This window comes from Diceros bicornis, chromosome 41 (genome assembly GCF_020826845.1).
Source record: "Diceros bicornis minor isolate mBicDic1 chromosome 41, mDicBic1.mat.cur, whole genome shotgun sequence".
Lineage (NCBI taxonomy): Eukaryota > Metazoa > Chordata > Mammalia > Perissodactyla > Rhinocerotidae > Diceros > Diceros bicornis.
Window position 1 is genome coordinate 4,072,456 of NC_080780.1, and position 27,356 is coordinate 4,099,811.

At 48.2% G+C, this 27,356-nt stretch overlaps 1 protein-coding gene across 5 annotated transcripts in view; it reads right to left on the minus strand.

Annotated features, from left to right (window-relative positions):
• Positions 1 to 27,356, minus strand: part of TNS3 (tensin 3) — a 252,434-nt gene that overhangs the window by 174,859 nt on the left and 50,219 nt on the right. For 3 of the 5 annotated variants that reach the window (XM_058534774.1, XM_058534773.1, XM_058534770.1), the window contains exons 3-4: positions 14,679 to 14,864; positions 14,530 to 14,567 (exon numbers count right to left, since the gene is read on the minus strand). The exons of 1 other annotated variant lie outside the window; for it this stretch is intronic. In XM_058534774.1, the coding sequence (XP_058390757.1) occupies positions 14,530 to 14,567; positions 14,679 to 14,721 (81 nt within the window). In that variant the 5' untranslated portion in view covers positions 14,722 to 14,864. The remainder of the gene's footprint in view (positions 1 to 14,529; positions 14,568 to 14,678; positions 14,865 to 27,356) is intronic. One more of the 5 variants, XM_058534772.1, reaches the window with a different exon arrangement.

A 27,356-nucleotide genomic window follows, 5' to 3' on the forward strand; every position in this document is an offset into this window, starting at 1 on the left:
ACAAACACCTCCCGTCTTGCAAGGCACTTTCACCCGCAGCGGAGACCCCAGAGGGGTGATACCCCGGGTTGACCCCAGTTCTGAGGCGAGGCTCTTTCTCCGGGAGGCGTGAGATGGTCCCTTACAGGCTGACTGGGCCCTCGCTTACGTCGGAGACGGAAGTCCCAGAGAGATCAAGCTCAGGTCTCCACGAGCATCACAGACACTCTCTTCTTTCTATAGTATCAGGAAACGATGAACCAGCTTTTGTTGTCATCAATTCTTGTTAAACTTTGCTTTGGACAGAGCCATAAAAAAGGTGACCTTTTCCCATTATTTTCTCTAAAAACGCACATGTACCACCGACACTCTAGTGATTACTGTGTGTGCACAGTGAAGGTAAATCAGAGTTCAGCCTTTTCTGAAGCGTCGAGAATGCCAGTTGTGCTGGGTCATGTGAACGAGACCACAGACCCCACAGAGATCGGACCCTTAACCGTGTGGCATGCGTGCGTGCGTACGTTCAGTGATCCAGCGAAAGCCGGAAGCTTGGTCTCGCCTCTGCCGTTTTTCCTACCTGTTTCCCAGGCAATTCTGCCCACAGGTGAAGTCTCCTCAGTTTGGCATCGAGCCAGCAGGAGCAAGTATTCAGGATTTTGGAATGGTGGATCAGCTCAACAGCACCAGCCAAAAGTGATTAAAATGCATTAAATAAGTGCTCACACGTGCAAAAATAAATCCAGCTGCCATCAGAGACGTGCAAAGCCAGCACACCAGGAGAAAAGAAAGGGCGGGCCAGCGACTCTTGGCCTCACAGAAGGGCATGAAGGAAATTTGCTGAGTTAGGCCAAGTAAAAAGGCATTGTCTTACTCACACGTTGTATCATTCAATAAAATCACTTTAGCACAGTAATTTAAATTCCAACATGAGCTGTGCAAAATGTGGAGTGAAGTGTACCTTTGTTTTATCTTTACAAAGGCAATTCTTGATGAAGGAAACTCACAATGAGATCAGGATCACAGTGCTTTCCTTCCCAAATCATAACAATAGTCACAGGCCACCTTCTCCCTCTCATGCTCTGACCCAGGCACTGGAGACACGGATACAGACGTGATATGTCTACCAGCCACAGGGATTCCACGATATAATGGGGGGTGACGTCCCCTCATCTCTGCACAGAGCAGCAGTGTGGTGGGAGGAGGAGGGGGCTTTTCTCAAGGGGCAGAATCTTTATTACTATCTTTATCTTTTATTATTTTATAGCTTTCATTTCTTGTATTGTACATTACTGATCAATAAAATAGCAAGATGTTTTTATGTGTCCATTACATAAGATTGGGAAAAGATGAATGTTCAGCTATTTTTACTACCATTATTGCCATTTATTATAAATAGGGGGGCAGAATAACGAGAAGAGGAAAGTCCCCTCCCCTCTAGCACTGACACTCTGAGAGAGGGCACACTTGCTTGGACAACTGTCTTAGTCAGCGAGGGCAGCCATAACAAATACCACACAGGGGCTGGCTTCAACAGCAGAAATTTGTTTTCTCCCAGTTCCAGAGGCTGGAAGTCAGAGATCAAGGTGTCGCAGGGCTGATTTCTCCTGAGGCCTCTCTCCTTGGCATGTAGATGGCCATCTTCGCCCTGTGTCCTCACATGGTCTTCCCTCTGTGCCTGTCTGTGTCCTCATCTCCTCTTCTCATAAGGACAACAGTCAGATTGGATCAGGGCCCACCCTAGTGACCTTATTTTAACTTAATCACCTCTTTAAAGACCCTATCTCCAAATACAGTTCCACTCTGAGGTCCTAGGGGTTAGGACTCCAACTTATGAATTTTGGGGTGGGAGGCACATTCAGCCCATAGCACCCACCATCAAATGTCTGAGAGGGCCAGTGGAGAAGCAAGGTCAACACCGGACCTTCTCACAAGCCCAGCGGGAGCAGGGTCCTCTAGGCAGGGCCCAGGAGGGCTGTGACACGGGCAGGCGGCGAGGCTCCTCATTCGAGGCTGCCCAGAAATGCTCCTGGAGAGTGGGGGCGCTCCAGCGAGGGGCTGACTTTCAGCACAAACCTCCAAACAATGCTGAAATTTCTGCAAAGGGGCGGATGCACAAAACGCTGACACCGCAGGCTTGATTAACTTAACTTATTTGCTTCCTTCAAGCACTTTCCTTAACTGTGCTTCTGGGTTCCCTTTGCCAGGCGCGACCCTGGAATCCCTAATTAGGTTCACATTCCTCACAAACTGTTCTCCCACTGAGCGTCAAAGCCCAATCTAGCCTGTCTAATCCCCATGAGAAAACACGCCGCCCTACAAACGCAATTAAGTCTCTCAGCCCTGCGTGCCACGCACAGGGGAGTGGAAGAGAGAGGGGAAAACACTGGAATCATTTCATTACATTTTTCCTTCAAGTTAACAAGCAGCTCGTGAAGACTACCGTGGTGCAGCTGTTTTTTAAAAAGTTAGAAAGACAAGCCCCAGCTTTTCCAGTTCTCAGTCTCAGCTCTGCTCAGCATTCAGGGGCAGATTCCTCTCCCCATCCAGGTCAGTGATGCTCATGATTTTCAGAGACAAGGACACAGTCGCGCCTGTGTCCAGACAGGTTAGCTAAGCCCGCTATGCACCCCTGTTGGAGCCACTTTGTCACACGTTTACTCGGGCTGTGTGACTGTTGGACAGCCACCTCTTCCACCCAAGTGAGGCACAAGGCCCATCAGGCCAGGGCCGCGTCTTCCTCGGGTCCAGGCAAACAACCGTCACCACCAGCAGGGAACAGAATAGAATTGAAACAACACAATACTGCTCTGCATCCATCTCATTACTGGTATTTGTCCCAGATCAGAAATCTCATGTGAGTCCACTGCTGAGACAATGTCCCAAGCGTTCATCTCAAGGGGGCGGGGAAGGAAACTTTCCAGAACCATCTGTGCCCACAGGAGGATGCGTGCTCAGCGACTGGCTCAAGATTCTGTGCCTGAGTCTTGCTTACAAGATCAGGCCGGGCAGGGAGGCCTGGCGTCTCATTGATGCCCTCGCTGTACAGCTGAGGAAGCTGAGTTTCTCAGGTCAAATGGTCCAGGATCCCTGATAATTAGTCAAGACCAGAATCAGGGCCTACAGACCTCTTAGGGTGGGCACTTGCCAGATCTCTGTGTCTTATCTTTTTGAAAAGAGAGAAAGATGACATCAAATGATGGATAAGAGAGAAATGACTTGCTAAAGAACCAGGAGAACAACTCATAAATCCAACTTAAGTGAGGAAAGATAGAAACATAATAATAAGTTTAAGAAGACTTTTGAAAATCCTTTTTGTATTTTGGTTATTTAAACACCTGGGATCAAAATTTAACTGCACCAAATTACTGGATCCATTTCCACAAGAAAAATCCAGGTCTCAAAATCAGAGTCATTCCTCACCAGCTACCTCACGTTCAGCCTGGAAACGAGTCACAAGTGATTGGGAATTAATAATAATTAAAGTACCGACGTTGGTAAATACTTTACATTTTAATTAGCTGGAAGAGATTGATCATTACCTCTACAATAATCCCTGTGCTATTTCCAATGCTTCCCTCAGAAGGAGCACGGTAGATGTGTCTTCAAAGGTGGGAACCTCCAGAGGCTCTTTAGAAGATGACTTTGCTGCGCCCCCATCAAGAGGGAACAGAACAGAGGGCAGGGAGGTGAATGAGAGCTACCCGCCAGCACATTCACAGAACCTGGGCGAGGCAGACAGTGTCATCCTTCACTGTGTCCCAAGGGGGAGGGCAGCTCTAAATTGGCATTTTATAAAGCACACAGAGGCAAGGATATCACAAGCTGACGGAGAAGGCGCTCTCAGATGCCGATGGTGGACCAAGGAGGATCAAGGAGGACCAAGCCCCCTCCCTCTCTCCTCCCACCAAGCCCCACGCTCCCCCTACCCAGCCCCTCCCCCCCCCCTCCTCTCACACTTTACATAGACAACAGTGTGGGAAGGACCTCTTTGCAGACCAGGACACAGGGCCATAAGAACGCCTTCCCTCAGGCTTTACCCCTCAACCAGACCAGGCTACACAGTAGCAGCTCTGTGTGCGAGGTCAACGGAGCCAGGAGACACAGAACAAGGAGCTGCACAAATGAAGTGTGTGCTTTCGTTTTTCTTTAAGAGAAGAGCTTAGATATGATATAAGCCCCTCATGATGTTTTTAACACCTCCTTCTTATTACAAAGAGAAAGGAAGAAAAGGCACAAACATAAACAACAGTTAAGGACAAAAATGGTACATTCCACAAGGAGGATACTGAGCGAATTTCCCCAAAATCATTATGTTGAAAGTGTCTAAAAATAGCACAATGAATAGTTTGGTTTCCACCAACTCTCTTTTGATGCAGAGAAGGGCTGACAAGGAAAGGAAAAATGAGAAATTTTAATAGTTCACAACTTATCAAATCTTAAAAGAAAAATTTTTTAATTTACCATGAGGCTGCATATGGCCAGCTCACTCCAACTGTCCACACAAACATACCCCACCAAACTCACGCTGGGTCACCCGGAATGAAACTGAACTCCCATCCACAGTTACAAACTCCTGCCGATGGCATCACTCTCCACCCAGCACCCAAACTGAAGGCCTGAGAAGGGCCTGCAACCCCCTCCCGCTCCCCAGTTGACCAGGGCGAGGGTCCAGCAGGTCTACCTTAAAATGCCCACGAGCCCCCGCCTGCTGTCCTGTCCCCACACAGGGACAAGGTCCCCATTCTCGCCGGGCAGCACAAAGCATTCCAATGGGCCTCAAGGCCAGTCAATTCCCCCCAAAATGCTTTTTAAAAGTAAAGAAGTCTCTAAAAGGACAAAAATGTTTTAGATAAGGATTCTGCAATCAAAATTTCTAACTTCCTAGTCTGTCTTAGTCAATCAGACATTCTATCCTTCCAAACTCCAAAAAAGCGGCAGTTATGACTTGATTATTGTAAAGATGGTCTGAGCAGGGGCCGGGGAGGCTAACAAGCCTGATTCTCATGCACAGAAGGGACGCCTGCCAGGTCCGGAAGGTTTTTGGGGGAAATGGGAGTGAGCGGTGCAGAGATACACGCAGTGCATGAGAAGGCCAGAGTCAAAATGCCTAGAAACACACAAAAATGAACGGTGTGGCTGCTCAGGGAGCAGGGAGAGGGCAGCCCGTGAGCTATTTCTGTGCTTGAAGGACGACGGGAGGCAGCCACTTCCTGAATCCCTGCTCAAAATAAACAGCTTTACAAGACCAAAAACAAAACACAAGGTGAAACGGAAGTTTAATTTTATGAATTAAAATTTTGAGGTGGGGACTCAAATGATTACTTAATTGATTTTATCCTGCTGCTAAGAACATAGCTGAAAGAAGGAGAAATAGGGTTTTCAATATGAAAAACCTGCCTTCCAGAAGTAGCCGCCCAAAAATAAAACCAGCAAGTTGATTAGAAATGCTCTTCTCCGTGTACAACAATAAACAATTTCAAATGAGAGGCATGAAGATGCCCACGCAGATCAGATCCGGGAAACACTCCCAGACTCACACCAGCAGTCACCAGAGAGGTGGGCATGCCACATTCATGGTCCTGACCTCAGTGCTGGCCCTGTGTCCTCAAGGGGCTCTGACCCAGGCTGCGTAGCTTTCCCCGGACACACGTACTCTGCGGGAGCTGCCACGAGGCACAGGGTGTCCCAAGGTACAATGGGAACAGGTCCAAGGCCACCACCCTGAGCACGAGGCCTGCAGAGGTCCCCAAGCCCACCTGCATGTCCTCCCTGACGGGGGAAGTAGGGGACAATGAAGTCAGCGTAGGGTTCTGATCACCTCTCCAGCCTGAACATGGGGCTCGGAAGACAACAGAAGGAGTAGGCAGCAGGCAGGTGACCTCGGAGAACAAGATCCAGCTCAGAACCTCCTCTCACAGACAAAACGTGGTCTCCTGGCCAAAGCTGGAGTACATCCCCCCCCCAAAACCACCAGGAAAGTCCCTGAAATCTGCCTCTGCCAAGATCACACCGCTGGACGCCAGAGCAGACCAAATCAGCATGGAAGACGGTCACGGTGAAGACCTGTCTGGTGATGTAAAAGGAACACTGCTGCCGTGTCCAGAAAGCGTGCCAAGGCCCTGGGGGGAACAAGGTGCTTTTATTCCTCTTGGGTAGAGGAAGAGCCCGAGGCCCAAGGTCACGTAGCTGCCACAGGGCAGCCAGAACTCACACCTCTTCTGTGGGTCCCCCGGCTGTAGGGGCTGCTTCTGACAGCTGCACATGGAAATTTCCACTTTCTACTTCTGTTCACCCGAAAAGAGGGCAGGCACAAGGAAATAAACAATCACCTTTTACAGTTTCATGAACTGGCGAATCGGGTCATAACACTCAAGGAGAAGGAAAATGTTCTCCAAGTGCTTTTCCTTGTCTTTGTTTACGCATGAACGACATGTGCCCACGGCAGCCTGGCCCCAGGGTAGTCCATCCTGGACGTCCTGTCCCTGGGCTGCACCGGGCGCCCTCCACGCCCGGGCTCCTGCCCTGCTGGGTCTGACAGGGCCAGGACAGACGTGCGTACACGTGGGACTGTCGTCCTGAGAGTGACATCTGTTTCGAACTGAGGGCCTCATATTCCCAGGTGCCCTTGTTCTGTCATCAGAGCCCAGCTGCGTGAGGTCAGATGGCACCGCCCTCCTGAAGGTGCCAGGCAGGTGCCGGCAGCTGTCCCCCCTGGGCCTCAGTGAGCCTGCGGGCTCGAACTGTTGTTCCACATCCTCCCGTATTTCAGGTTCGTGCAAGACTCCACACAGACCCGCATTTGATCATCTTACGTGTAACTGAGTCCCCTTTGCAAAAGGTGAGTCCAATAATAAACTGGAATTAATTTGCCAAAAATATTTCAAACTATTACTGCTACCATTCCTCCCGTCCCTCGAGGCCTGCTGATGTGGGGGACACAGGACAGCGGCTAATTTGTCACACAGGCCTCACTCAGATGGTCTCTCTGGAAAGGACCACAAGATGAACTGGCTGAATATGACTGCGCAGGAAGAGCTATTCTTGAAAGAACTTTCCAGAATGTACACATGTAAATGACTGCAGCTCTTCAAAAGTCGCCTTGTGACACTATACACATATTGCAATCATTTTCTCATGAATTAAAACAAAACTGATGATACTAAAACTCTCATGGAGCTGACTTCAGGTCTGAGTAGAGCCTTGAAGGAAGATGCTGCCATTGAAGGCAGGAGCACCACCCTGCACAGCACACTGGTGCCAATGATTCCAGGATTTAGCAAACGTCAAGCCTTCCCTAAAAGCATGGCGCCCACCACTAGTGAAGTCACAGAAACACGTGCGCCCAGCTCTGACAGCATTTCCAAGAGAAATTCTGAGAAACTTGAGCAACGCCCAGGCTCAGTCCTCTCCCCTCACAGGACATCACTAGCCAAGAGTTTGTGACAAGCAAGCCCAGCGGCTCCCCCACACAGGGTGTGGTGAGGGGACAGCCACTTCCTCAGGTTAGCACCGGCGTGGAGTGAGGAGGATCCGGCTCAGAAGCAGGCTCCAAGGGCACCTTACAAGTCCCCGTCCAAACAGCAAAGTGCACGTGGCCTTGCAGCAGGCCCAGGTTCGCCCGCTGCCCTTCGCACCTCCAGCCCAGGAGGGACGACCCCTGCTAATTAGGTAACTCGCCACTTGGCCAGATGGTGCCACAGGTGAGTGCAGGTTCATGTGAGGTGTGCGTGGAGGACTGTCTATTAGCTACAGCACAATATGCAATGAAAAGTGACAATTTAGAGAAAACAGAAGGACAGATTTTTTTTTTTTTTCGCTGAGGAAGATCAGCCCTGAGCTAACATCTGATGCCAATCCTCCTCTTTTTGCTGAGCAAGACTGGCCCTGGGCTAACAGCCGTGCCCATCTTCCTCTACTTTATACGGGACGCCGCCACAGCACAGCTTGACAATCAGTGTGTCGGTGCGTGCCTGGGATCCGAACCCGCGAACCCCGGGCCGCTGAAGCAGAGCACACACACTTAACCGCTATGCCGCTGGGCCGGCCCCCAGGCAGATTTTTAATTAAATGACTTATTTAAAATAAACGTGTTATTTCAAAAGAAGATTATAATTCCATTCTGGGCTTTTTGGGGCAGGGCTAGTAAATCCTACACAACTATAGCTAAAACCTAGGCCGCACGAAAGAGCAAATGATGAAGTTTCGAGGAAGTGAGAATGACACTCAACATACAAGCCCCTCGGTCCTGTCACCCACCACACATCACCACCAGCTTCAGAAGCCTCTGTTTCCTCTGGCATAAAACAGTGACACAGTGGCTGCCGACACGTCCAGCACCCAGCAGGGTCCCCGTGGGGACCCCCGGAGACAGTGTGCAGAATGGTGCCGATGAAAGGAGACGCCAGAACTGCTGACGGTGGAGGCGTTTGGTGGACATGCTTCTCCAGTTAACAGTGGCTCGGTCCTGCTGGCCGCCTTCAAGTCCAAAACAGCTCCGAGATCCCACAGTCGACGCCCCTGTTGGGGCCCAGATTATTTGGGGTTTAAAAACATTAATTTCCGTACAAAGGAAACTGCCGTGCTTGTATAAAATTGCACGCCCTTTCGTGACGCAGCCACATGTGGCTTGCTGACTTTAAGAGAAACCCAGAGCCCAGACTGTGGCTCCCGTTGGTGGGAAGTCGCATGCGGGGCCATTGGCAAACTCCGGGCCTCAGGAATAACAGTTCCTGGTGGGAAGACAGCCACAGCCACGAATGTGCCTCAAGTGAGGTTAAATTTATAAAGTGACTTTTCTTCTCATTGCAGTGACTCAAAAAAAAAGATTGGTGAGGACAGCCTACCAGGAAAGGGATCTTATGGAAAAGGAAACAAAAGTGCCCTTAGGAAGAACAAAATTAAAAAATGCTTAATGGCCCTTCTGACTCCAGTGACAACCCACAAAAGTAAAAAACAAGACATGGGAGCAACCTCGAGATGTCCTTCAGTAGGTGGATGGATAAAGAAATTGGTCCATCCAGATAATGGACTATTATTCAGCACTAAAAAGATACGAGCTCTCAGGCCATGAAGAGACATGGAGGAACTTTAAATGCATATTACCAAGTGAAAGAAGCCAATCTGAAAAGGCTACATACTGTATGATTCCAACTCTGACATTCTGGAAAAGTCAAACCATGGAGACAGTAAAAAGATCAGTGATTTCCAGGGGGTAGGGGGAAGGAGGGATGAAACAGTGGAGCACAGAGGATTTTTAGGGCAGTGAAACAACTCTGTGATACTATGATGGTGGATACATGTCCAAACCCACAGAATGCACAACACCAAGAGTGAACTCTAATGTAAACCATGGATATTAGTTAACAATAATGTATCCATATTGGCTCATCAATTGTAACAAATACAAAACACCTGTGCACATGTTGTTGGTGGGAGAGGCTGTGAGTGTGTGAATTCTATTTTCCCCTCGATTTTGCTGTGAACCTAAAACTACTCTAAAAAATAACACTTATTAATTTTAAAAACAACCAAAAATCAGCTGTCCAGAGTTAAAACACATGGGCACATCTGTCTAACACAGGTGGATAAATGGAATCCTCTAGCCAAAATGGACCCGTGGTCAGGGAGCGATGTCTGGGCACCAGCTGGGTGCCCGGCCCAGAGGGAAATCAGGAAATGTTTGTTGAACTGGCAGGTTTAAAAATTAACCACCTCCTCCCTTAGTGCCAGGAGTGGGGAGGAAGGGAGAAAGAGGGATATGTAAATATTCACTGAGACCCAGGAGGGAGACCAGGGCCCACCGTTTGCAGCTTGGGCTGGGGTGGGACATGGCGCTGGGGTCCTGGCCCTGTCCACCAGGTGGGCAATGCGACCCCTTCAAGTCTCAGCCATCACCTTAAGACCAGGGCAAGAACAGGACTACCTCCGAGGGAGGCTGTGATTATTAAATAATGGAATAGTAAAGCGTTCAGCAGATTATTGTTAATCCCTCAATAATGTAGCTGATTTCTTTTACTTCTAGGCCCACATTATAAGCCAGCTGCTGGCCAGATATTTAGGTCTGCGATCTCACATCACCCCAAAACCAGCCTGTCAGACAGCGACTGCCCACCAGGTTTCAGGTGAGATTATCACGCTACTCAAAGCCACAGGACATGTAAGTGGGAGGTAGGGAGTGACGAGCACACAGACTCTTGCAAGCTCTGTGCTCACAGGGCTAGTTGCTTTCTATGGAAAACTCAGTCCTTGCTTTTTACTAACAAATTCAGGTCATCTGTTCCCAGGAAAGACTTGGGTCCCAATGAATAAAGGCCACCACTGACATCTCATGGGGACGTGAAGGTGGTCCCCTCCGTCTTGAATGCTGTGGCACTGAACACAATCAGATTCACTCCTTCCCCACATGCTCACGGCGCCCAAGCCTGCTCACAGCACAGGGCGGGCAGAGAGAGGGCAGCCCAGAGCTTGAGTTGTAGGAAGGCCGGTGCTCCCCCAGTAGTTCAGGGCTGGCTGGTGGGCTTCTGGGGAGTGAGGCCTTCGAGGCGACTCCTCCTGCATCCCCGCATAGTCATGCTTGCCTCCTACGCTCTCTTCAGGGAGAGGAGCAGTGTGTCTACTACAGAGAGCTCTGCTTCTAGTGGGAGGTGGAGGTGGGTGACAGCTCCCAGCTTGGGCCACGTGACAGCCACAGCGAGGACAAAGGAAGAAGAGGCCCCTGCAGGAGCCAGAGGCCGGGCAAAGCCCCGGACTCCTCTCCTGGTCTGAAAGCTGGTTTCCTCCTCATCAAGGTGGGCAGCCCCCGAGGTCCAGGTCTTTATCTCCAACGATCAAAGCGTGTCCAGGAAAAGAAGAAGAGAGCTGGCCCTGGGCAGCACGCTGTGCAGGGCGAGGAAAGGACAAAGGGGTCTGAGAACACCTTCTGAGCCAGATGGCAGGGGACTCGGGCGGGCCCAGTGTGGGGACCCTCCAGGAGGTGGTGCTCCACACCACCACGTGCCTGTCCCAGCCCTGCCAACTCACTTTTCGGTCCCTGTGTGGGGTCTTACATTTGCCAAAAATTATCTGGAGGTAGATGTAACCTCTCATGATTCAAGACAATACTTAACAGCCTGCACCGGATGCACCTCTACGAGCAGGTGTGTTGGGGTGGGCGGACGTGGAGGGACCGGTGCCTGGGGCCTCGAGCACCAAGGACGTGATTCCCATTTTCACGGTGCTCCTGCTCGCTCGCCAAAGCTCAGCAGAACCCCAGCTTTGCCTTGCTTCAGGGGCACCAATAGGGACCCCATCCCACCCTGTGTCTCCTCACCATCATCCGCCTTCCTAAAACCAGTTTATTTCTCCTATTTCCTTTTTTCTCTTGCCAATGAGTCAACCAGCGGCCAGGAAAAAACCAAGTCATGATGCCCAAACAGCTCATGAGGATCCGGTGAACAAGCACAGCCTCCCAGGCAGCAAAATATTTGGAATCCCAAACTTTCCAGTAACTATACTTAAGTTATGTGACTTCCTTAAAGCCTAAATAATTAATATTACCACAATTAACAGCTAAGAGCAAGCCATTTTCAAGCAGATCGTAGGAAGTATTATTCACCCATTTTAGGCATGAAGAAACTGAGGCCCCGGGGAACTGGACTTGCTCCAGCAGACGAGAAGTTCCCGCTGGCATTAAAGCCCAGGTCTCTGCCTCTGTGTGTCATCTGACCCCCATGGCCTCGCCTGAGGGGTCACACTGCCTGACGGCCAGGAAAAGAGTAACCTCGGTCCATCAGGGCCTCTAGCGTCTCGGCTCATGACTCGGTTTCCCTGCCTGAGCCCCCAGCCATGGCTCAGCCCCTCCACATCATCCACTCTATGCAAGGACATCCCAGTCCTGCTTGGGAGTCTCTGACGGTGGCCTGGCATAGCAGAACGATGACAATGCCAACAGCATTCATCCCACACTAGCACAATAACACGCTCTGGGGAGCGTGCCACACGCTCGGCAGCCGTCACTCCTCGGGTGTTCCCACCTGCTGACGTAGGCATGTGGACTCCCGTGACAGAGGGGACCCTCGGCACACACCATCCCCAAGTCTGTAAGTGGCTGGACCGGGTCAGACATTAGGCCAAAGCCTGTGTTCTTAACCAAAGCTTCACGGTATCCCCAGAAATCAGGGCGTGCCTGCGTTTAGGGAGCCCACACAGTTACATACACACATGCGGTAACCAAGGGCCCAAACTGTCAAGGACAGCCACGTCTCAGCTCCTGGGAGACCTGGGAGACCGAGCCGCCCCTGCTCATCTCCAGGGGCCCCTGAGAACTTAGGCCCCTTGTATGCCCAGCAGCTTCGGAATAAGAAGGGGCTTTGTTATTACTGGTGGCATTCTCTCCTGCCATTCAAAGCTGCATTAGAAAACAAAGAATACGGATATCTTCCCCCCCACCACGATCTAATAAAAGCAAAAGCTTATCTACTGCCAATTATTGCAGTTAGAAATGCCATAAGTGATAGCTAAGACTTTTGGAATATTCTTTAAACCAAAGAATTGAATTCCCTAAGTAGCCGGCACTAGGCCCCCTTAAGAGATGGTGCCCACAGCAGCTGCAGGTCAGGAGCAGCCAGGCCAGCAGTACCGTCCCAGGTGGAGGCACACGCAAGCACACACCCACAATGCACACCCCGACATCACAAGCATACACATTCACGTGCACATACACGCACACACGTGCAGGAACGACATGGGACAGGCAGTACCTCTGGGGGTGGCTCTCCCCTGTCTGCTCCACCGCAGTGACGAGACGGAAGCTATGCAGGGCAGGGCTCACCACCACGGAGACCCTCAGCGTGGAGGACATCTAAATCCACATGAGGGGGTGGGGAAAAACCCTCTCAGAAATCAGAAACATTCTCCCAGCTGGTGTTTACCCCACTCTCCCTGCACATGGGCGTCTCTGCTCCGCACAGTCACTTCCATCAACGGTGCACAGCACACGCGAGAGAAGAGCGTACGTGCAGGTGAAGCAGACCTAAAATAAACCAGGGTCGGAAACCAGCTGCTCTACAAGTGTGAGGGTGAGAACTCCGGACCTCGCTGAAAAGGGGAAGCCGTCTCCAGAGTAAGAGCGGAAAGTGACGGCAGAGATGCCCTGAAGCCCCTCCACGGGCGAGTGCCTGTTCCTGAAATGGCTCAAAACACACATCATGTGACTTCTCTGAAGAGGCAGGGGATGGGGTTTGGAGAGGAAAGAACGAGTTGCAGGCTTCAGTAACAGTGTCGCACGGAGCTCTGTACTATCCTCTCTACTTCTGCATGTGTCCCAGATTCTCCATAATGAAAAGTTTAAAAAGAAAAGTCATTTAATGTCTTTCTTGAAAAAAAATAGGGCTGGTTCTTCCAACTACGTGTGTGCATGTGTGTGTATGTGCCTGTGTGCGTGTGTGCATGTCAGATGTGCATTGTGTGTGCATGTATGTGCAAGTGTGTGTGCATGTGTATGTGTATGCATACAAATGTGTGTGTGAGTTGACTGTGGGTGTGCAGGTGTGCGTGTGAAGTGTGTGCATGCATCCCCGTGTGTGTGTCGGTGGAGGGTGGCGGAAACCAGAACCCCAGTCCTCCCATGCAGAACACAAGAACAAGAAGCCAGCTCATGGTGTGAAGCCCACTTCCAGTATGCGTTCCTTCCAGTCAGAGCCCAAGGACCAGTTGGAAAGTCTCAGGAACAGGTAACCCCGGAGGTCCACAGCAGCAACAAAATCCCAAGACTCTCTAAAACCCCATTTCCCCGGACCTCCAGCCACAGGGGCAGCCTGCAGGACATCTGGCAGGCTCCCACAAAAGCAGGGCCAGCCAGTCAGCGGGAGAGATACTTGCAATCTGGCTCCATTTCCAACTAACATCATGCCTGAAAAATGTGGGAGGTGCAGACACAGTGACCCAGGTAGAAAACCAGGGCCCACCCTAGGGGCTCCTGCATCTCCTCATGTGCCATTTCCCCCAGTTAAAGTCCTAAACCCAACCAAGCAACCCAGGCCTCTAGTCATTCGAGCAGGCCACTTGGCAATTTACCCCTCCAGGGGACGTGCAAATGCAGGACAACTATCCCGATTCAGGGTCCCCAGACTTCCACGACAGTGAAAACCCCAACCAACCCACGAACAACCACCCTCAAAAAGAAGCCAGAAAAGTCTTCAAGGCCAGGCAAATGCCCGAGACCCTATTCCTGTCCTCTCTCCCCTGAAAAACAGCTTGTCCGTGTAATTAGAAAGAAGGGATCACTTGTTATGGAGAAACGGCTGTGACACAGCCAGGACAAAATTACTGAATTCTCACGTGAAACCAAATTCTTCAGAGTTATTTTCTATAATTAAAACCATGAATTTCATAGCTCTTCAGTTTATTCCTGAGACGAAAAGTATACACCCTATCGGAAAGCATCTAGTAGCTGTTTCTTAAGAGTTCCATTTCTGTGGCCACGGCCCAAAGCAGTCCCCCTTCTACGCACATCATTCAACGAAGGCCAATTCGGCCATAAAAAGCCCCATGGGAAAGCAACGCAACGCTTACCTTGGCTTCACATTTCTTGTGGCAGGAATACTTGCAGGCTGGAAAAGAAAGAGAAAGAATGTGTGTGTCGAACGGTCTCTGCAGTGAAACCTTTTACATCTCCAAACTCTCAATTCTTGAAAAGATCCGGATTGAGGAAATTTGGTCACCTATGACGCAACGCTGAGTTTCAACAGAGTGTGAGATGGACATGGTGTGCAAGGACCCGGCTACAGCTGTTCTGATAGCAAGGTCTCCGATGCGCAGATGGGGACCTCCTGGGAGCAGTTCCAAACAGACTGGCTTTTCCAGGGGTATGTGCAGCCAAATTGGATCCCTGAAGAAAGGCGGTGAATCTGAGCAGCAAAAAGCATTAATGTTTGCCTGGAAATTATAGCTTCTCCCTGAGGAAGGAAGAGAAACTTGAAAATGCCCCATAAGAATCAGGACTGGCACCTTTAAATTAGTGAGAAAGTCGCACATTTGAGTTCCACACTCCTTCCACTTCCGACAACTAAGAACTGACTGTCAGAATAAATTCATGTCTAAATTCCTACGGGGGAATCCTCCAACCGGGGCTATTGTGTGGACGGCGAGAGGCATGTGCCGGTTCCGAGGCCCCGACAATGCAGATTTAGAGCCGGAACCAATGCAGATTTCACAGGCCCGCCCTCCAGAGGCTGCAGCTGTGCTGACAAAACATGAAAGCTGCCCCCACCCTACAGCAGCTCAGGCTTGTGGCCCTGCCCCGCCGACATTTCCAGGCAGAGATGGCAGGACAGGGAGGCTGAAGAATGAATCACCCCATTGCAGGCTCCCATGCAGGCTCCAAGTGGCACCTGGTGCACTCCCTCACCTCCCCCACCTTGGTGAACCCCTGGGAGCAGCTGTGGGACGAGGGACAGGGACCTGGGCTGGGAGGCATGTGCCTGAGGGCTTCCTGGCCCTGTCCAGCTGGGCTGCCCTAGGCAGGGCCGGGGACCACCCTGTTTCCTCTCCCAGGATTACTGCAATGCCAAAATGGAACCACTCAAGGGACCCTGCTTTGAAACACTGTCATCCGGAAGTGTGTGGGGCCCTGGAAAAACAAGGCCTCGGAGGCCAGGAGACGGGCCCCAAACCCAGGCTCAGCGCTTCAAGGCTCAAACTTTTCACCCCCATACCATCCCTCTCCTTTCTGTGAGCTGGGGACAGAAATACTGAAATCATAAAGGTCCGAGTAGGATTGAATGAGAATAAAACAAAGTCACTTGGCCAGTGGCTGGCAGTTACTGGAACTCAAGTGGAGAACGGCCAGGGTTGTTATCTTTGCAAGATCTCTTTCTTAAGCTGTCCTTCCATGCCTTTGATGTTTGCAAAATTATTCACAAATATTTATTCCACATCTTCCCATGGGTACCCTGCAAAGGCAATGAGTGCTTTCCCAATCAAGACACACTTGCCATTGGAATTAAAGGGGCTTCCACGTCAGATTAAAATTCCGGACAGAAGAACAGCCAGGAGCCGGGGGCCAGCAGCAAGGGCAGATGAAGAGGAGGGCAGTTGGGAGGCCCTCGGCCCTTGGTAAGTAAGAATGAGCAGAAACGCAGGCGAAGGATCCCCCGGGCGCACAGGACGCGCTGCCACACTGAACTAGACGGCGGGCTGCGCAGCAGTCTGGGACTGGAGCACGGCCTCACGCAGTGGTCAGCCCCCGAGGTGGCCTCAGTGATCCTCTGGTGCCCACGCCGTGTGCAGTCCCCTCCCACAGTGACGCTAAGCTGGTCTGCGTGAGCCGGCAGCGTGACTTCTGCCCTGGTCTCCTGGACCACCTCTTCTGAGGAGAGCCGGGGCAATGCTCTGAGGGCACTAAAGCAGCCCTGTGGAGAGGTCCACAGGGGAGGAACCGAGGCCTCCCGCCAACAGCCAGCACCGCCTCGCCAGCTGTGGGAGGGAGTCACCTCAGACAGCGGGGCCTCCGGGCCCAGTCAAGCCTTCAGATTACGCAGCCTCTTAAGGGACCCTGAGCCAGCACTGCCCAGCCACATAATTCCCAAATGCCTGACCCACAGAAATGCTGAGAAATAACAGATGCTATCATCAGGTTAACTTTTGCGGTAATTTGTTATGCAGCAGCAGATAATTAATACAAAGGGACAGCACAGCCTGAAAGGGTCAGTGGATGCACAGTGACAGTTGTGTGATATTCACAGTGGATGGCCGACTCTAACACAAGAGAGCCATGGGCCATTGCAGGGCAAAATCATCGCGTTCGCAAAGGTTAACTAATCACAGCGAAATTACATAAAGCACTAAGGCAGAGATCTCAAGAGATGGACCCACTGTTTCCAGTATGCAGGTAGGTGACCCTCAAAGTTCTATGGACTTCCCATCCAACAGCTGGTCCCTGGCTTTCTCCTCAGAGCAGCAATTCAGCTATCCATCTGTGGGAGCTGTGCCCGGCCCTGTGCAAGATGCTTTCCCGTGTGTTACTGCAATTGATCTTCATAACCACCCCATCAGGGAGAGGGAGGGGCCAAGCTGTGGCCTGTGCAGGCTGGGATTCCAGCCCCTCTCCACCCCGGGCCCCAGCTTCTCATCCAGCCGTACCTGCCTTTCCAACACATTATAAACACTGAAGTGAACAGTGTCCAGACTCACTGTCCAATCCTTTCGCCTACAGGAGAAAGCACAGTCTCCTCGGCACTGATCCAACATCCTCCGTGGCTGATGCCAATAGCTCCAATAGCCTCTCCTCCCTGACACCAGGACCACACTCACACCATCCTCATGCGCCTCCTTGGCCCTGCTCTGCTGTCTCTGCCCAGAATTTTCCACATACCCTCCGTGTCGAGCAGACTTTCTTCAAGACTGAAGGCAGGAGGTGCTTCCCACACCAGGAAGCCCACCCTCCCTCCACCTGCCCCTCCCAGGCAGGGCTAAGTGCCCAAACGTGTTCCAGAAGCCCCTCGGACACCTTCCTCTCTCCAGCACTCATCCCATGGCCCGTTGTTTCGAAGTAATCTCTGTGTGTCCACCTTTCCTGCCCGGGGCCAAGCTCACCCAGGGACGGCAACATTCATTGCATATCGCCAGCTCCTTGAAATAGCGACACAAACAGGAGGAACGGCAGCTAACAGGGTGAGCACCCACCCGTGCACAGACTGCACTATGAGAAGCTTTCACTGCACAGGCATTGCTGAACTTTCACTGCACCCCATGCAAGAGCTACAGATCTTCTGCCCATTGACTGACAGGAGACTGGGGTCTGGGGTGAGACCTGAAGTGTCATTCCTCAGACAACTGTCTACCGACTCGTACCTGTTCTAGGGCTGCCTTCAGAAGTTGGTGACCAGCAGGACTGCACACGGTGGGGTGGGGGCAGGACCCTCTAACCTCACCACCTCTCTCTGTAGTGCAGTCCCCAGCGAGAAGGGAGGCCACAGAAAGCACCAGAACTTTCCCGACAACCTGCATCCCCAAACCACGCAGGCCCAAAAGGACAAAATGTACGTATTTACTCTGACCCTCAGGCTCTCGCATCCACCACTCTCTCAGAAGCGGATGCCGGCAGCTCATACTTGTTGTTTTCTTCCAGCTTTACTGAGGTATAATTGACAAACAAAATTGTATATATTTAAAATGTACAACATGATGATTTGATATACATATACACTGTGAAATAATTACCACAATCAAGTTAATTAACACCTCCATCACCTCACACAGTTAACATTTTGTTGTGTGTGTGGTGAGAACACTTAAGACCTACTCTCTTAGTAAATTTCAGGTATACAATACAGTGTTGCTAACTACAGTCACTATGCTGTACATGAGATCCTCAGAACTGATTCATCGTATAACTAGAAGTTTGTACTATTGACCAACATCTCCCCATTTCCCCACTCCCCAGTCCCTGGTAACCATCATTCTCCTTCCTGTTTCTATGAGTTTGATTTTTGTTTTTTATCTTCCACATATAAGTGAAATCATACAGTATTTGTCTTTCTCTGTCTGACATCTCACTTAGCATAATACCCTCAATGCCCATCTATGTTGTCACAAATGGCAAGATTTCATTCTTTTTTATGGCTGAATAATATACCACTGTATATAAATACCACATCTTCTTTATTCATTCATCCATCAACGGACACTTAGGTCATTTCCATATCTTGGCTGTTGCAAATAATGCTTCAATGAACATGGGGGTGCAGATAGCTCCTCGACATAGTGATTTTATTTCTTTGGGTATATACTCAGAGGTGGAATTGCTAGATTATATTGCAATTCTATTTTTAATCTTTTGAGAAACCTCCATACTGTTTTCCATACTGGCTGCACCAATTTATATTCCTACCAACAGTGCACAAGGGTTCCCTTTTCTCTACATCCTCACAGCACTTGTTATTTCTTGTCTTTTTGACAATAACCAAAGGTGCTATCTCACTGTGGTTTTGATCTGCATTTCCATGATGAGTAGTGATGTTGAGACCTTTTCATGTACCTGTTGGCCATTTGTATGTCTTCTTTGGACAAATGTCTATTCATTTCCTTTGCCCACTTTTAATCGGTTTGGTTTTTTGCTATTGAGTTCTTTACATATTTGAGATATTAATCCTTTCTCAGATATGTGATTTTCAAGTATTTTCTCCCATTCCACTGGCTGCCTTTTCAGTTTGTTGATGCTTTCCTTTGCTGTGCAGAAGCTTTTTAGTTTCACATAGTCCCACTTGATTTTTGCTTTTGTTGCCTTTGCTTTTTGTGTCAAATTCAAAAAATCATCGCCAAGACCCATGTCAAGGAGCTTACCACTTACGTTTCTTCTAGGAGTTTTCCAGTTTCAGATCTTACAGTTAAAATTAATCCAGTTTGAGTTCATTTTTGTGTACGGTGTAAGATAGTGGTCCAGGTTCATTCTTTTGCATGTGGCTGTCCAGTTTTCCCAACACTATTTACTGAATAGGCTGTATTCTCCCCATTGTATATTCTTGGCTCCTTTGTCTTGGCTCCTTTGACCTTATATGAGTGGATTTATTTCTGGGCTTTCTATTCTGTTCCATTGATCTATATATCTGTTTTTATGTCAGTACCATACTGTTTGATTATTACAACTTTGTAATATAGTTTGAAATCAGAAGCGTGATGCCTCCAGCTCTGCCCTTTCTCAAGATTGCTTTGGCTATTTGGGGTCTTCTGTGGTTCCATAAAAATTTCAGGATTTTTTTCCTATTCCTGTTAAAAATGCCATTGGAATTTTGATAAAGATTGCATTGAATCTGTATATCACTTTAGGTAGTGTGGACATTTTCACAATATTAATTCTTCCAATCCAAGAACAGAGGATATCTTTCCATTTATTTGTGTGGCCTTCAATTTCTTTCATCAACGTCTTATAGTTTTCAGTGTACAGGTCTTTCACCTTGTTGGTTAAAGTTACTCCTTAGTATTTTATTGTTTTTGATGTTACTGAAAATTAGAATACTTTCTTAATTTCTCTTTCAGATAGTTCATTGTTATAGAATAGAAATGCATAGTGTATAGAAATGCAACTGACTGCTGTATGTTGATTTTGTATCCTAAAACTTCATTGAATTATTTGTTCTAACAGTATTTGGTGGAATCTTTGGGGTTTTCTATTGTATTTTGTTTTAAATATTAAACTTCTATAAACCTAGGCAACTTTCAATTGTATGAACAGTCCTGAATTACTCAGGTAACAAAAAATCATTTTTAAAAAATCCAGCAGTCTCTCTAAGGAGCAAAATCTTGCGCAGGTTCTAAAACAAAGAGACTCCACGCTCCATTCCCGGATGAAACTCAACATGTAAATCTCAGCATTTCTGGGACCATCACTATGTGGTTGTTCTAAGTTTGTGATTCTGCCTCCTAAAACCATTATTGATGGTTTTAAATTGAGATGGCATAAATGTATGCGTTATACAAATATGTTCATTGCAATTTCCTCAGCATCTCCGTAGTTTCACTTACTTATGTGAAAAGAATCTCATCAATCCTAAGGGCAAATAGGTCACTTTGGTTTAAAAAAAAAACTCGCCTTCTTACCCATTTCCTTTCACTCCTTCAGGACCCTTGTCCAACTTCTTCCTGCTGAAATCATTAACACATCCTCCAAACTGGAGGTCAGAGATCTCACAATCTGGAGCTCAGTTTCCTCATCTGTGAAGTGAGTTGTTGAGAGGAGAGTGGAACATGCAGTATACGTACAGAGCACAGAACAGGGCTGGCCGGTGCACCACTGACGCACCTCGCATTGCCACTTCTGCTCTTGCAATCCATCCAGTTTCGGAAGATCCCACTGCAACACACCAACTCTGTTCTTTAAACACCTCCTTCTTGTGGGTTTTTCTTTTCTTTTTTTTTCTTTATAAACCTGTTTTATTTATTTATTTATTTATCTATTTATTTCTGCTGAGGAAGATTCGCCCTGAGCTAACACCTGTTGCCAATCTTCCTCTTTTTGCTTGAGGAAGATTCACCCTGAGCTAACATCTTTGCCAATCTCCCTCTATTTTGTATGTGGCTCGCCACCACAGCACAGCCACTGATGAGTGGTGTAGGTCTGCGCCCAGAAACCGAACCCGGGCCACCAAAGCGGAGCGTGCTGAACTTAATCACTAGGCCACAGGGCCAGCCCCTTGTGGGTTTTTCTTAATTACAATTTCCCTTGCTTCTGGGTGCTGAGCACCCAATAATTCTCAAGGCCCATGATCTTCCATCCAATGCCAGGCTCATGGGTTGCTAGAATGTTCTCTCTACTTCCACAGACCTCCCTCCACGTAACTCTCAAGCGGCCCTGTGTTCAGGTTACCCTGAGCTCTCCTCCCATGAATGCCCAAATCGCCCCCATAATACATCTTCAGTTCCTTCTCTTCTGTATTTTCCACCAGTTTATGCCTCTTAATCACATTTCACCAACCAGTTCACACACCTCTTGCCATCTCTACACTCACTCAAATTATCCAGGGATACAACACACTTAACAGAAGACGCCTAACATCTTTTGAGAACCATTACATACTCGGTGTGTAGTAGAGGGATTTCAGGAAGTATTGCTCCTTTGCTGTGGAATACAGTCCTCACTGTCCACCACTTAATCAGTACTCAACTTCTCACTTTTTCCCCTTTCTGTGAGACCAACCGGGACATGTGCACAGGGCACTTCTCTGCACAGCGGAGCATGGTGGGGCATGGGGAGAAGCACTGTGCAAGTGTGAGCTGGCTGCTATACTAGCCACTCTCTCAGCGAACATCATCTGTATTGGAAAGAACTCCTGACAGCAACATATGGTTACTCAGACTTGAGTGCTCAGCAGTTTCAAAAATGAACAAGGTGCGCCTGTCACAATAAGCAAAACAGCAGACAGCATTTGGCCAATGACAAAATTTGAGATTTCAAATGAAAATTAGCATTTTGGAGGACTTGTATCCATCGCCATGAGCTTGACAACTCCTAAGGTTTTTCTGATAAAACAGACGGTGATATGAACAATTGTAGGGGTTTTCTTGATATTGTATAACAAATGTGTCAACATTTGGAAGATCCACTTAACTCAGTGAACCAATATTTTCCAAATGACAGTGAATGATGTTACATGGTCGTTCCCAGGTAAAAGACCCACTCAAAGTGCTAGATAGTCCAATGGATTTCAACAGAGCAGAGTAGGAAAAGCTCATTGCTTCGGTGCCAGATTCCACACTGAAACCTAACTTTAAGAAACTATCACTTGAGGGGCCGGCCCAGTGGCTTAGCAGTTAAGTGCGTGCACTCCGCTGCGGGGGTCCGGGGTTCACAGGTTCAGATCCTGGGAACACACTGATGCACTGCTTGTCAAGCCATGCTATGGCAGTGTCCCATATAAAGTGGAGAAAGATGGGCACAGATGTTAGCCCAGGGCCAGTATTCCTCAGCAAAAAGAGAATTGGCATCGGATGTTACCTCAAGGCTAATCTTCCTCACAAAAAAGAAACTATCACTTGAGTTTTGGTGTAGTATCTAAAAAGAATATCCACAATAATCTGAAAAGCCTAATAAAATGTCTTTTTTCCCCAAATACATATCCACATGGGGCTAGATTTTTTCAGATACTTTAATCAAAACATGTTTGTGATGGCTAATTTTATGTGTCAACTTCACTGGGCCACAGGATGCCCGGATATTTGGTTAAACGTTATTCTGTGTGTGTCTGGGAGCATGTTTCTGAATGAGGTAACCTTTTGAATCAGCAGACTGAGTGAAGCAGATTACCCTTCCCAATATAGGTGGGCCTCACCCAATCCATTGAGGGCCTGAATAGAACAAAAGGCAGAGGAAGAAGGAATTCCTTCTCTCTGCCTGAGTGTCTCCAAGCTGGGACATCAGTCTTCTCCGGCCTCTGAACTTGGACTTGGGTCGGAACTACACCTCGGCTCTCCTGCGTCTCCAGGTGCCAACTGCAGATCTTGGGACTTCTCAGCCTCCATAACGGTGTGAGCAAATTCCTTATAACAGATCTCTTTCTCTGAATACATCCTCTTGGTTTTATTTCGGTGGAGAACCCTACCTAATACAATGTGGAAACAGATTGACTGCAGAAGCAGGTAGGAGGACCCAGCTTCTCCACTAAGTCACACACAACAAGTACAAAAAATAGAGAGAGACAGCAATGCCACTCTTCTCATTGTATGCAACAAGGAGTAGAACAAAGTGATACCAAAGATTCCTTCCTGCCATGGAAAAAAGAAGTTACCAAAGCAATGAAAAAAGAAAAAATTATGTATCCACAAATAGAATATTGAGTAGCTATTCAAAAATCATGATTTCTAAAAATCTAATACGTGACAATGCTTATAAGAGGCAAAGTGAAAAGATATAAAACTGTACAGCACAAAACAAATTCTGCAAAAACAGACGTGTAACGGGCCCGTCCACACGTGAGAACGCGGCACAGGAGAGAGACATCGTCACAACTCCCTTAAGAGAGGTCGGACTGCACAATAAATCACGCTGGGAAAACGGGCTCACTCATGGAAAATAGCATAAATAACAGGCATTCCAGATGAATCAACCATGAAACTGGACCAGAACTGGAAAAGCAGAAATGAATATTGCAGTAAAATATCGTAGAACATCTTTATTACCAGCGAGAAGGGAAGACATTCCTAAATAAGGAACAAAAACAGAAACTAAATGAAATGATGGGAGATTTGAACAAGCCAAATCTTAAAACTTTCACATGATGAACGCTCCACAAACAAAATTAGATAAGCAATTGCCTGGAATGTTTACAATATATTAATGTAGAATGATAAGAAACTGACATTTCTGTAGGTCAAAAATCCATCAAAAATCGGCAAACATTCTGCCTAATACAAGAGATAAAAAGATTAATATTTACAATATAATGAATTCTTAGAAATCAAGAAGAAAATAAAATAATTTTTTAAATGAGCAAAGGATTTGAAAGGCTAGTTTACTAAATAAATATTACAGACAGCTTTCTGTATCTTTTCAGATGCTCAACCTCAGTAAGAACCAGAAGAATGAAAAATATAATAAAGGGAGATGCCACTTTTCATCTGTCGACTTGCAAAAATGAAAAGCTGAGAGGCGCCCAGTGAAAGAGTTGATGGAATTCAGTGCTCCCGGGTCCAAGGTCAGCTCCTCCAAGTGCTTCCCGTCAGGAGTCTGTTCTTTCTCCTCCCTCAGCTTAACCCCGCATCTGACAGCAGGTGTGTGGCGAGTGCCTTTCTCATGGGCTTTCCTGCAAGCAACGACACACAGATCCAGTCGGCCTGAATGCTCGCCTCCACCGCTGAGGGTCTGCATTCCACAAGTCAGCTCCCTTGTCAAAGAGGGGTTTCCAAAGACCTGGATAGGCATCCCAGCTCCCACTGCAGCAGCAACTACCCACAGCAACTGGCTCTGAAACACCCGACATTTTTACATGTTGTCTTGGAACTGCTATTCTTCAAAATGTCTCCAGGAGCCTTGGGAATCCAGGCCACTGTCTTACAGGCTTGTCAGAACCTTTTATACAACACTCTACACATATTTACCAAGGGAGAGATGAGCCCTGGGCGTCACCTCTGCTTCTCACGCATCTACCCTCAAGTTTGCCAGCCTCTCCTCGTCCCCAGTAACTGGTTAATGAGACAGGAGGGGACCGGGCAGAGGGCCCAAAGCCACAGTCACGGCTTGGCCACATTGCTCGCTCCTTAGGATCATTGTGGATCGTAACTGTCACCATGTCCTGGGTTCTAATACAGCAGCTGGCACAAAGCATGCACTGAATCACATATACCTTAGGGACCTGCCCACCTACCCTAAGCCTTTAACTATAATCACTTAATATTTGTACTTTGTGATGGCCTCACAGACAAGACGCCCCCATCAGACTATGAGCTCCTCACAGAAGGACTCCTTCCTCAGACTGTGAGCTCCTCAAAGACAAGACGCCTCCCTCAAACTGTGATCTCCTCACAGAAAGGACTCCGCCACAGACGGTGATGGCCTCAAATACAGGACACCTCCCATAGACTGTGACACCTCACAGACAGGACTCCCCCCATGGACTGTGAGCTCCTCACAGACAGGACTGTCCCCCCAGATTGTGAGCTCCTCACAGACAGGACTGCCCCCCCAGACTGTGAGCTCCTCACAGACAGGACTCCCCCCATAGATTGTAAGCTCCTCACAGATAGGACCCCTCCAGACTGTGAGCTCCTCACAGACTGGCCTCCTCACTCAGACTGTGATGGCTATAAACACAGGACTCTACCCCAGGCTGTGAGCCCCTCAAAGACAAGACACACCTTTCTCATCTTTTTATTCCAGGAGATACTTAATATGTGTTTGATTAACTGAAGGGAAAAAGTCATCATCAAATATTTCTTACAAAACTCCCTATAGTCATTTTTACTCTGGCTTCCTTTTTGCTCCCTTTTCCAGCTTTTATTTCCCTCAGGCTCCTGGTTGTCTCTCTTCGCAGCATTCCTTTATTCCGTGCCATCCTTTTCCATTCCAGTCTGTTCTCTCCTATTCCACTATCAGATCCAGGCAAACCACCTCTCCAACAGGATCACTTCTGCTTGGTCTGACTCTAGCTCCTCCTAGACCAATCTCCCTCTCAGGGCCAAATCCCCCAGAACTCACAACTCTCAAGACCCACTCAGTACCAGAACACCAAGGTCACCATTCCAGTGCCCTCCACTGGCCTATCTAAAATATGACCAAGTTGGGTTTGTAAAAGGGTTATCAGTGGAAACTGGAACATGTTAAACCACCCAAGGGAACTTGATGAAGTAGTGAGAACAGGTTACCAAGAGCCCTAACTTGTAGTGAGGGCACAGAGCTGGAACAGCATCAGCAGGGTTTTGAGCAGCATGAGGTGAACCATAATCAAACACCTAACCCCACTGCTTACCATCATTTCCTCCCTTGGCTTTTCTTGTAGTTAAAGTTCCAGAAACAGGGATAAGAGAGCCTCTAAGTGCAAGCATAACAGCTTCTTAAAAATGAAGTCTTTTCTTCTAATTTAACCACATATGAAATTTGTGGCACTATAAGAGGTTAAAATGTGAAAGTAAGGGACTTTAAGATCAAGAATGAGCCAGAAAAGGAACAGTAAAAATATGAGCCTGAGTCAGAGAATACATCCCTAACCCTTCTCCACCATTACTATCACCACCATCATCACCATTACAGTCACCATTATCATCACCACCATCATTATCATCATCACCACCATCACCATGACCACCATCACTACAATCACTGTTATCATCAACACCATCACCCTCACCATAACCAACAACAATAACATCATCATCATCATCATCAATCATCATCATCACTAACACTATTGGACACATTCTTGGGCCAGTCAATGTTCTTTGTGTTCCACAGGAATTTAATCTGCTATTCACAATGACTCACAATGACACTAAAAGAAAATTCAAGCAGAGAGAGGCAGAGCCGGGACCCTGGCAGCCTGTCTCCACAGTCCATTCTCCCCTCTACCATGCCCTGCTGCTTCTCCAGAAATCAGCCAAGGAAAAGGCCCTTCTACCAAGACCTCACAGAACTTGTGTGTGTGATTACTTAGATAATACATGCAACAGGCAGGCCTTGTTGTCTACAGGCAGCACTTACACATTGGCTCAACATGCAAATACATACGACATATGTATAAATCACAAGGAGAGAAAACTAATAAACGGTCTCTTTTTATGGTCTCTATATAGTTTACTGCTGAAAGGAAGCAATCCTGAAGATTAACTACTCAACATGCAAATCGTAAAGATCAAACTGAGAACCAGGAAAGAGATGCAGTCCATCCAGGGCCAGCTTCTTCTGGAGGAGCCAGTCACTGACTCTGCCAGGCTCCCTACTCCAGTCTGTGAGCAGGATTGCCACACCCTGCCCCTGCCCATCTGCAAGTGTGTCAGTGTAGAAGGGGAAAGGCCAGGTCCTCAGAATGCTGACATGAACAATAGCTAAAACAATTCCCTTTGAAGATACCCAACAACAACAATAACACATACAAAAACCTAACTCAAATATCTGTTTTTATCCCAGTTAGACTGGTGGCTTGCATAGGCCTTTTTTCCCTGACAATGTCACAGGGTGTGCCAATTCTAGTGTTACACCTGGAGCCTGTCTAGTGATCTCTGAAGACAAAACCATCAAATCTTACAAAACAAGCCCCCGCTGTGTTCTTTCCCTCCAGGATCTCCAGCAAGCCTCTCCTCTAATCCCAGCTCTCATCTTACAAGGGCCCCTGCTCAGCAACGGAGGACAACGCACTATCGACAAGGACACCTGAGAGGAAAGGTGTCATTGCAAATCTTAAGAGCAAAACCCACGC